General features: G+C 33.2%; 1 protein-coding gene across 1 annotated transcript; it reads left to right on the top strand.

Moving 5' to 3' along the window:
* Positions 1-2,677: 2,677 nt before the first annotated feature.
* Positions 2,678-6,218, top strand: LOC140981832 (cyclin-D1-1-like). Its single transcript, XM_073448312.1, has 6 exons — positions 2,678-3,100; positions 3,349-3,435; positions 4,341-4,439; positions 4,545-4,746; positions 5,028-5,158; positions 5,266-6,218. Exons 1-6 carry the CDS (start codon positions 2,861-2,863, stop codon positions 5,461-5,463), a joined length of 957 nt encoding a protein of 318 aa, XP_073304413.1. The 5' UTR covers positions 2,678-2,860; the 3' UTR covers positions 5,464-6,218.
* Positions 6,219-12,147: the final 5,929 nt, after the last annotated feature.

The raw sequence follows: 12,147 nt of genomic DNA, 5'->3' as shown, positions 1-12,147 counted from the left end.
GTCGAGAATAATTATGCAAGAACACATTGTGGAAAATGTGCAAATTTTTTTAGAAAAAGACATTAAACAACTTCAAAGTTTTTAAGAGTTGTTAAATTTAATGTAATGTTCATAAAAAATCTAGCAAAACAAAGAAAATTGTTCAGTTCATTACAAAAGAAGGATGTAAGATTCCTATGGACAGAAGAACACACAAAATGATTAAGCTATTAAAATAGATTGAAGAACACACAAAATGATTAAGCTATTAAAAGAGATTTGCAAAAATCTCCTGAAAATGGATATTCCTCAAAATGAAGATGATATGATGTTATATACATATGTCAGTGATCATAGGTAGGCAGCGGTTCTTACAAAACTTAGACCAAAAAGAGAACAACCATACAGATATTATAGTGGACTATTATCAGATGTAGAAGCCGTAAGATGAAATATAAACGAAAATGGATTTTAAGCAGTGAAAATGACTTTTGAAAAAGGATTATTATTTTTATTTGCAATGAAATTTACCTTAAATGTTGATAATATATAGGTAAAATAGTTCTTGAAAAAATAAAATTGAATCTAAACCCGAGAAAGCTAGATTATTGAGATGGCAGGCTTTGTATCTCATTTATAATTTTGATATTATTATTATTAAATCTCAAGAAAATATTTTTGGATTTCTTAACAAGAGATGAACAGAGCTACTGTCGATACCATCGTGAAAATGTAAAAACATTTGAGAGAACACATTGAAATTCTTTAAACCGAATTCAATAACCTTGCCCTAAATGCAGAAGTTGTTGGTAGGCTACAACAAGCAGATAAAACATTGTCTCTGATCGAATAACATGTTGTTTTCATGCTTATACTTAGGCCTTGACTATGGTCTGTATTGCAAAAGTTGATCCTACATGTTATTGAGAAGCCACTGGTTTTCCAAATGGAGAGTTTTCGAGTACTTGACTCTATACCTGGAGAAAAAGATTCAAGTACCCCTAGCACAAGTGCTAAGTCGAAATCATCTTTAGATAAGTTGGCCAAAGAAAAAATTGAAGCTCCGAATCCTTATCTCGAGCCTTCAAGTCACTCGGGGATTGAAAAGTGAGATATTAACCTTAGACCTCGAACTAACAAGGGAAATCTAAGGTCGGTACTAACTATCTTATATTTTCTCCATTTCAGGTATACCAACAAAAATGAAAGAAATTGAAAATAATAATATGTATCAACCCAGTCACAATCCAAGTTGATATAGCAGGAAAATATCATAGAATATGGATGAAACCAAATTACTATCCCAAGGAAGTAAAAACTTGGTATGAATTTGGGACCCTTGCTCAGTTTATACTACATCACCCAACTTCCCAGAAATCTCAGCACTTTCAAAAAGATCCATGATTCTTTTCATGAAACATGAGAAAATAATGATTATTTGTCAAGGAGAGATATTATGGAGCTTTACTTTTTTAGTGAAGCCACAAAACTAATTGGGAAAATTACATGTTTTGTAGAATAAATATTTGAAAAGAAAAGAAATCTTCTATGGAACAATAAGCTTCCAGGAAATAAAGAAAATCGTCGAAAATTCTGCAATATGGTTCATGTGAGAAGATGGTCAAAATAAATTTGCCTTGGATGCTCAAACCATAAAGTGCCAGAATTAGGGAAAGTTTTTCGGCTCAAATCTGACCGAAAACATAATGCGGAGATAAGTCTAAATGGTAAAAGTTCACACAAGTCATGTTTTCCTTAGGGACCATACGAAAACAAAAGGTTCTTTGACAAATGTAAAGAAGACACGTGATCCAACCACTGTATTAGTGGAGGATGAACCACTCAACTACCACAACATGATAGACCACTAACTAGTGTTACACCAACTAAAAGATATTTCTGGCCACAAATGACAAAGAAATTCACAAGTTTGAAGTCCGAATTTCAAATCCACCAAGACTTCTATATATATCAGAACAAAAGAAAGATGAAAACATCATTCAACCTCTTCATTATTCTTTCAAAATAAAATATGTAATATTTAGATTTTACGTGTGTTGTAGTTCCAGCTAAACAAATTTCTCTTCCTCTACAGGAGATTACTATGTACTAATATGTTGTATGTTTGAATAAAAGAACCAAAGCTTACCGCCCTTCTCATGTATTATTTTCAAAATTAAACTTCTTTACTATACACCATGAGATAGAAAACGAAACAGTATTGTACTAAGTGCAGTTAAAGAAATCTACGTCAGGAACCATATGTTGCGACTGTGTGATTAGACCGTGAGGAGCAATCAGTAAAATCCGGTGGATAAACCTAATGACATTCTGGTCAAAGAGGTAAAATATTTAATTTATTTTACAGAAACATGATGAGCTAATAATAAAAAAATTAATTTCGTGTATAAGTTGAAAATATTGCGAAACTATATATCTTTAGTCTATATGTCTTTAAAAAACAAGCCCAATAGTATAACAATACTGTGTACCAAAACTTCAAATATATTTTTGGAAATTGTAAATAATCAGAGAGTTCAAACAAAATTTTAAAAGATTAGGGACTAAAAATAAAATGAGTTTTAAGTTTAAGGAGTTATTGTCTATTTGATGTAAAATACTTATTTTATTTTTTTATAGAAGAATATATTTTTAATAATAAATTATAGAATAGCAAGTCCTCACTATTTATATATGCAGAGCTAGTAGAACGGAAAATTGGAACGAACAGAGTACAGACAAAACCACTGTCATCTTCTCTCTCACGACCCCTCTATTTCAATTTCATCGACGGTATATACCGGCGAATTCCCGGCAGCCTTCAAAATTACACCCAGGATGAACAGAAGAGAATGACGAGCGATTGGCGTTCTCATTCGCCATGTCACTTTCGTGCTCCGAATGCTTCTCCGATCTTCTCTGTGGGCAGGATTCCGAAAATATTTTTTCCGATTATGGTGATGAAGCGCCGGAATACACATCGGACCTTGAATCTCGGCTGCCGGAAGTCGAAGAATCTATCGCCGGGCTGTTAGAAGACGAGAAACATCTCACTGAAATAAACGTCCATCAATCGGTGGATGTCTCTGTTAGAGCTGAATTCGTTTCGTGGATTCTAAAGGTAACTTTCTTTTTCTCCTATTCAGGTTCCGAATCCGTGGTGTTCCGGTATCCTGCTCATTCCTTAAGTGTCACTTCCACACTTACTTTAATATGGGGCGGCGTACTTTAGCATGGATGGGATGCCATTGCTAGTATGTGCCTCTCAGACTCGGAGTATCGCGATGGAACAAGTTATCAGCAGCGTATAATAGACTTGTGCGCCGTTTATGGTTGGGATAGAGTCGACCGATTATTTTACTTGTGCAGGTGCATCAATATTATGATTTTCAGCCATTAACGGCGTATCTCTCCGTTAACTACTTCGATCGTTTTCTTCACTCCCATAAGTTGCCGGTATGATTTCCGTCACCGTCAAGTTAGTGTATCGTTCCATGCGTGTCTTATTCAGACGAGTATTATTGGATTTATAATCCTACAGTAGAAAATATCTTTAAAAAAAAAACAAATTAAAATTTTTATATTCTCTTTAATACTCAAACAAGTTTTTTACATAAATGTAAATTTTTATTTGGGTTTCATGAATGTTTCATTTGGTCAACTGCAAAATATATACACACATTAATTTAGCTCATCAGTTACTTAAAGTACGTAATGTGCAATAATAAAGTATGAGTAGTAAAAGTACGTATTGTACAATAATAAAGTATGAGTAGTACTAATTGGTGAGAAATTTGTGATCTCAATTTGTATTATTTAATGTTGAAGAAGGTGAGTTAACTTTTGGTTTGTGTATGAAGTCACTGGCTATTTAATAATATGCAATGTTTGGTGAAATGTTGAACATTTCAGTGTCACACTTATGGCATACATGTAATAAATGGAGTTTCTGTTCATTATTTAATAGAAAATAAGATAATAGACTCACGTACTTTATCTTTTTTAGGGGAAATTGATATTCAGTTCCGAGCTGTCCTGGTACTTTTTTAGTACCACATTTTCACATGAAGTCTATCACATTTTGTATGACATAGTACTATAATTTTGTGGGCAAGGAGTGAATCCAAAGAAATATTTTGATTAGAGATTTTTCCCTAATTTCTCCTCTTTTTTACATATATTACTGTGAACTAAATTATTTCAAAATTTTCCATCTACCAGTTTCATAGATCCACAAGAATGAATCTATGTGTGTGTACCTAATCTGTTCCCCTGTTTTATTATCATGATTTTGTGTGTGTGTGTGTGTTTATATATATATATATATATATATATATAACACGCATGTTGAATAACCGCAGATGTTGAATGGATGGCCGCTGCAATTATTGTCCATTGCATGTTTGTCATTAGCAGCTAAGATGGAGGAGCCTCTGGTCCCTTCTCTTTTGGATCTACAGGTAAAATATCATTTAAATTTTTTCCCCATATTATTATTTATTATCATATTTATTAAATAAGGCCACTCGAAATTTAATTTATCCGAGAAAAAAAATGATTAATAGGTTGAAGGTGCAAAGTTTGTTTTTGAATCAAGAAATGTTCAAAGAATGGAACTTCTTGTGCTGAAGGTCTTAGATTGGAGACTTCGATCCATTTCTCCATTTTGCTATCTCAGCCTTTTCGCACTCAAAATTGACCCAGCTGGAACTTATACCGGGTTCCTTATATCGAGGGCCAAAGAAATTATTCTGTGTTATATTCAAGGTACTTGATTAAAAAAATAAAAGCATATGTATTTTCATGTCTATTCTTTTTACAATACAAGCACATGCATCTCTGACTGCAAATACAGACAGCAACCTCAGATATTTTAGTTGCAAGGATGGTATAATATAATTAAATATCATAATTATAAAAATGTTACATATAATATTTGAAAAATATTGTACACCATAGTGCATCAAATTTTTTATTACTTTAACTTAGCAGTCTATGACTCATAAAGCTAATTTTGACTTGAAATGTTAATTCTTATATGTCGCCAGCAACCAGCTTCCTTGAGTATAGGCCATCATGTATCGCTGCTGCGACAATTCTTTGTGCAGCAAATGATCTGCCTGATTTCTCTTTAATCACAGCGGAACACGCCGAGTCATGGTGTGATGGACTTGACAAAGTAAGCCACTATTGATTGTACGTTTAAATTAAGGGTTTTGTGTTGCATGTAATTCAAGATTTTGTGTATTGTGCAACTATAAGGAAAAATATGACATTGTTTTGCAGGAAAATATTATGAGTTGCTACCAATTGATGCGGAGAATGGTGTCCAATAAGCCGAAGAAGCAACCGGTGGTGTTACCACGTTTCCGGGTCACGACTTGCTCAAGTACCACCTCATGCAACTCATCATCGTCATCATCCTGCAAGAGGAGGAAACTGAGTAATAACTATTGGGCTGATGAAAACAAAGGGGAGACCTAATTGAAGGGGTCTTAAACTTAAAAACAGAACCAACAATTAAACAAAATGGTGGGCCAAAGTATGTCAGAAATCCTCAATATTTTTTGAAAGAGGGTTGTTTGATTACATTGACATGCATTGTAGATAAATAGTAGACATATAAACCTGTGCACTAGTTTGGACGATTTGGGATATGTTATTGTGGCCCTTTATTGGTGGGCAATGGCCATACATGAATTCCCTAGGGAAGGGGATTTGCTACATTGGATTGTTTAGTATGTAGTGGAATTATATATGGAGTGTGAATTAAAGTGGGGGAGCTGTTGAATTCAAAGGTGTAATGAGTCCTTCTCAATTGGAGGAGGATATTCAATTGGTGGGGACCAAATTCATAGTGAAAATCAACATGGTTGGCAAATGGGAACTTTGAAGTTTGAGCTAAAGATGAGATGCAATTCAAGTTCCTCTTATAGACTACGTTGATTATGCTACAAGCTCCTGTTTGCAATTAGAGAAGCGGTAAAGGAAATGAGAGAGTTGGATGAATTAAAAATTTGAGTGGTGTTTTTGTGGATTTGTGTGTGTGTGTGTGTTTTTATTTTTATTATTGGCCCTAACCATAAGCTGGACTTCCATTTTTTGCGGTGGTGGTATTAGTATGCACGTGTGAATGGGTTCATCCCTTTCTTGTATGGCCAAAAGTTGGCCGAAGAAGGTCTTTGGGGCCTTTTTTTTCTGTACCCTTAATTCGGATGTAATGTAAACTCATGCTTTATTTCTAGTGAAATTCCTTAATATCTGTATCTCCTTCAAAGGAAAAAAGACTTGAATGTTTGATCAGATGAATTATATATATTTCTAATTGTTTATTATTTATTAGTGTGGGAAAACTACTCATTTTATTTGGGGGGCAAATTGCAAGTCAAACACACACGCAATCATTTTTTTTTGTTTCACTAATTTTTTTATTTTGAGTTTTAGTTCACTAAGTTTTCAAATTTTAGTTTTGGTGTACTAATATTGATTTTTTTTGACTTGCAATTCTATTTTGTTGGAGTGCTAAAGTGGCACAATTAAATGCCGATTTAGCACCATAAAAAACTGACATGACATTGAAAATTACCGACTTATCTGATATTACATCAAACAATTGGACCAAAACAGCTGAAAATTTAAAATTAGCGCATCGAATTAAAATATGAAAACTTAATGGACTAAAACTCAAAATTAGAAAATTTAGTGAACCAACAAAATTATTTTCTCACATAAATATTTTTGAGGTGCAATAATTATCACTGCTTGTTAGAGCAATCGAAACATTTCGCTTGGTCTGTTGTACTATAATGCCCCATGGACTTATCGATCTTTCGGCCTTACAATCACATCTGTCACAGTATTACATGTTCACTACTCATAGTACTACCTCACTCATGACAGTAGTTTCTTTCGTCTTTTCCAACACTCAAACTCAGTACCTTCAGGTCAAATACATAGGTTTTTGAGTGTGAGTATCAATTGAGCTACCGTTCTATTACGTCTCGGGCCCAGAACCATGCCTGTGCGACCACGCAATAGGCCCGGGCAAAGCGCAACTGAGATATACTCGAATTAGAGTCTAGTATGCTTGAGTCTAGAAACAAATAAAATGATTGCGTATGTGTTTGACTGCTTGATCTTATTTGAATTATTTGCTATGATTTATCTGGACTTACTTGAGTTAGAGCTAGTAGTTGACTAGGATTTAAACGTAGTTTATAAATTGACTATTAGACTAAGTTTCAACTTTTTTTTTTAACTGTTTTGTGCTTATTAAATTATTTCTGCATGTTGATTAAATCTTTGTGTCTTGTGGAATGACATCTGGAGGAAGAGACAAAAAAGAAGAAGAAGTTGTGCACGGTTTAGAAACACAGAATGTGGAGGGACTTGATGAAATTATCAGGGATAGACGTGGTCGTCTTGCAAACCATACAGCTAGAAATGTGGAAGTTGATGTGGATCAGGAGCCACCAAATATCCAGAAAGGAGTAGAGCCAAAAAATGTTGGGATTGATTAAGAAGTGGAATAGTTGATTCAGAAAGTGTGAGAAATGTAGTTAATAATTTCCCCATGGATCTACCGATCTTTTGAGCCTGCAACCACATCTCTCAGAGTATCTTACGTGCACTACTAAAAGTGCTATCCCATTCCCGATAAGTTAAATTGGTACTCACACTAAAAAACATATGTATTTGATTTGGAGTTACTGAGTTCGAGTGTTGGTGAATGCGAAAGAAACTACCGTCAGAAGTTGGCTAGCATCGTGAGTAATGCACATGAGTTATTGTGAGAGATGTGATTAAATACCCAAAAGATCAGTAGACCCATGGACATTACAATACTAGCTCAATCGGTACTCACATTCAACAACCTATGTATTTCACCTGGAGGTACAAGTTTCGAGTGTTGGAGAAGACGTAAGAAACCACTATCAGGTGTGAGATAGCACCGTGAGCAATACTGTACATGGATACTGTGAGGGATGTGATTGCGAGATCAAAAGATCGGTTGGTCCGTGGAGAATTATATGTACGATTTTAAAGATTTAATTTGTGCATCATTAACACCATCTATAATTTTTGGTAAAATGGTAAAACTTGGTTCTACAATTAGTATCAGAACCAAAGTCAGATGTTCAATTTTCATTGATCACAACTAGTACAATTATTGAGAGTGAGATTGTTGATGTGCAATAATTATCTCTGCTTGTAAATGAATCGAAATGTGACGCTTGGGCTGCTGTATAATTTAAAATATTTGAGTTGCACCATTATCACCAACTACAATTTTTGATAAAACTACAAACGCTCGGTCTTAAAAATATATTTCAAACTTTTGAGTGTTATTTCAACAAATAGTTCGAATATCTCGCGAATATGTTAAAATCTTCGAGCTGACTTAAATTCGAGCTAAAAATTTTAAGCTTTTCTTAAATTCTATTTACTCGGTAGAATATGCATGATATCAATACACATACAAATCACTAAAAAAACATATATACAAGTGTCAGTGCTCAACTACAATGCACAAGTTTCTACTTGATTTACAAGACGTGACATTTTTATGATCCTCTTGAGATGGAAAAACAAACAATAAGATGGTGCTTTTCCAAAATAAAACCTATAGTGCATGACTAAAATGACAAATTCTCTACTTACCAAGGAGAACCAGTTAATGAATTGATGATGATCATTATTAACGGAACTCATCCCATAAACACACTCATGTGGGTAGATGTTCCTACATTCGTGTTGATTAAGCAAATATAATACAATGACACAATATAAATATTGGTCTCAAGCGAGTAAATCAATATGTTTCGTAAACAACGACCAAATTATCATTAATTGAATGAAAAACGAGTGAACTCAGAATTTTTGAGACCACGTATGGTTAAAATTTCAAAATTCGATTTTTATTTACCACCACTCAATTAAGTCTAATTACAAATTTACAACACATAAATTTTGAAAGATGCATTTCTGATAAAAGTGGTATAGATCACGTTCAATTTCTTTTAATACCTCAAAGTATAAAAAAATATATCTTTAAATAGAATCCAAAGCTATAAGCCCAAAAGCCAAAATTACTTTTTTCTCTCCCTGTCCAAGCCTGAAACGTAAGGCTGCTTAATTTGGAGGGCCGGGTGGGTATAGATACATGCAATCTATTTTTTATTTCTAGTTTTTTAAAGCGGAACTCGCCACGGCTATTCGTAGGTGTGTAATGGATAAACCCTCATATTAAATTTAGCAGTCTTGCAAACCACATCAATCAAGTAGCTATACTAGGCAAGTCTTGTGTGAGAGGCTCGCGTAATAAGATATTGATAAGGAATAGTGGTCACAGGTACACATATTTTACCAATTTGGACATCTTTCGGAGGTAACACACTGTCTAAATTTTGATTTCATTCTATGCTTTTCATTGATATCGAATAAATTTTTATATTATATTTATATTTATTTCCATATATGAAGAGAGAAATTTTAATTAAAAATAGAAAAATTAGTGGTTTTATTTTTTTTTTTATTTTTTATTTTTTTGTGAAAGAGAGCAAATTGGTGAGTAGTGGACATTGAACTGGACTGGAAAGGATTCAAAAGTTGGAATGATTATCATAGTTACAAGATATAAAGCTTAGTTCTTATGCTGAATGCGAGGCATTCAACCTTTACTTTGGTCATTTCGTTTCATAAAGCCTATGATGTGCACAATATTTTCTCAAATTTTTCGATCTTCGAATCGCTAGATACAACATGATTGTATGTATTAGAACTCAGTCCATTTGTTGCTTAGAACAAAAATACGAATGTTGTAATCGAAACAATAAATAAGGTCACATGACAATCGAATGAACGTGTTATTATATAAACTTCACTTAGTTGCATGCCCTTTTTTCAAAGTCCAACGTACGTTTCATGGAAAACTAGAAAAGATGATATATTTTATTTGATTATTTCGTAAGAGTGCTGAATTTTGATCCCTTTTAGATGCTCTTTTTTACAAAGGTAACCAAGTTTGATTCCTTGAAAGATGAATAAAATATTTCTTATTTATGAAAAAGTTGGCTATATATTCATCTATGTTTGAAACTTTACGCATGTCATGTGACTTTGAACATAGAAAAGAGGGTATATGCGATATTAAAAGACGAGATGATTTAGCTGAAAGTAACCGCAAATTTCTTCCTCTTTGGAAGCCCATTTGGGAACCATTAAAAGCTGATGAAATAAATGGCTGTGAATTCCAATTTTTTTAACATATATATATATATCAATCAGATTATTTTTCTATTAATTTCAATTTCACATGTATCTATACGAAAATCAAATGAAAAAGAACGTAAAAAAGATGGTGGCAAATGTTATATATATTGATGGCAAAATTCCAAACTTTTATTTTTCACATATAAATTACAAGAAAATTAAAAAATAAGATTTGATATTAATCATATGAGATGGTTGTTCGAGGCATTGGGGTACTTGATCTATGTATTTCAACACAGGAGAAGGATATTTTAAAAACAAAACACATAATCAGTTACTGGAGATAATTTCCTCATTGATGAAATCAATACTCTCGGAAAAATTACAAAAATTGCCAAAATTTGAGAGATCAATTATTGAGATTGAAAATGAAATTTAATAATATAGACAATCAAAATAGCAGAGACCGAAATAGAAAATCAAATTTATATTTTTTCCCTAAATATTAAGCTTGTTAAATTAGAGTTACATTGCCAATAATTNATAAACATGATCATTTACAATTACATTCTTTGTTGATAAAGGACTGCCGTTAACGACTATCACGGAGAAGATCGAGTTCGTCGATGATGAGAACAAGCCAATGAGTTATATTGTTATTGATGGGGATGGGATATATTGAAGTTGTACAAAGGAACCACAGCTGCAAGTTCCAAGGGTGATGGAACCTTAGTGACTTATTTGGGTGAACACGAAAAACTACACGAGCAAGTACCCGGTCCAGACAATGTCATGTGTTTCATCCTTAATGCTCTTCGGTTTGGATGCTTATCTTCTTCAGGCATGAGAAATCCTACATAGAACTGAGGATTTTGATGGAGTTCTGTATTTTGGTCAATGAAATAAGCCTTAGTCTTGAAATTAGGGTTTCACTGTCTGTATATATATATATATATGTTTGAGTCGGACGTTGTTTGTGATTATTGTGTTTGCTGCAGTGCAGTGATATCTGTGTAGTTTGTTGAAGCCTAAATAAAAACTCCATATGGGTGAATAATATATTAAAATATTTAATTATTTCTTGTTGGCCATTGGTAAAAAAAGTTATATAAAGGATTAAATTTTATTTATATTTTCTCTTTAAAATTTGAAATCTTAACAAATCTAATAGTAAACTAAATTAATTATATAGTTCAATATATTTTCCAAGCCCAAAATATGCATTTAAAAAAACATATTTTACAAAGCTGCAGAGCTTCCTGCGGGCCAAGGCCCAAGTTACATAAAAAAAAGTTGAGGCAAGAGATCACTCGTTCTATACAATAGTTTAAATTCATCTGAATCACATGAAGAATTCAATAAATCTAGAGCAGAAAAAATACGGGGCAGCTTCAAAGACCTCTCTTTCTACCCTAAGGCCTTCTCTACTATTTATGAGAGCGTGACGGTGCTCGAAGGCGACGTATTCACTCGGAGCAGTCAAGCATTCAAAATGTAAGAGCATGTCAATTAGAAGTGTTTAATTTTGAGTTCATTTATATTTTTGCAAAAATTGATTGAGATTGTAACCATTGTTATGCACTTGTCTCCTTGGAGAATTAATAATTAGGGACTGATATTAGTAAACAATGGAAGGTAGATTAATTTCATTGCTTATAATATTTACGCTATGATATGTGCGATATGAAAATTTATGTGTTATGATATGTTGATTTCGAAAATGTGGGATATTGTTATATATGTATATATTCGAATGGCTCCACTTGCTGAGTGGCGATCATATCACTCACACCTTACTCAACCTCTCCAGATAAGTCTTAAGAACAGATAGAAGAAGATGAACAAGACCAGTTTTGGGGCCTGTGATGGTCGAATCAAGAAGTTTAGTTTAATTATGTTTATTTTTATTTTTATTTAGTTCAAGTTATAAGACGTTTTCACAAGTTTATTTATATT

This window comes from Primulina huaijiensis, chromosome 7 (assembly GCF_012295235.1).
Source record: "Primulina huaijiensis isolate GDHJ02 chromosome 7, ASM1229523v2, whole genome shotgun sequence".
NCBI classification, from domain to species: Eukaryota; Viridiplantae; Streptophyta; class Magnoliopsida; order Lamiales; family Gesneriaceae; genus Primulina; species Primulina huaijiensis.
This window is presented reverse-complemented; position numbering and strand designations above follow the sequence as displayed.

What these genes read in the sequence shown, in the direction of transcription:
- LOC140981832 (XM_073448312.1), top strand. Translation starts at nt 2,861, where the DNA reads ATGTCACTTTCGTGCTCCGAATGCTTCTCCGATCTTCTCTGTGGGCAG. An exon ending in TCGTTTCGTGGATTCTAAAG is followed by an intron (nt 3,101 to 3,348) that starts GTAACTTTCTTT and finishes TTACTTGTGCAG; the next exon opens with GTGCATCAATATTATGATTT. An exon ending in TATTCTGTGTTATATTCAAG is followed by an intron (nt 4,747 to 5,027) that starts GTACTTGATTAA and finishes ATATGTCGCCAG; the next exon opens with CAACCAGCTTCCTTGAGTAT.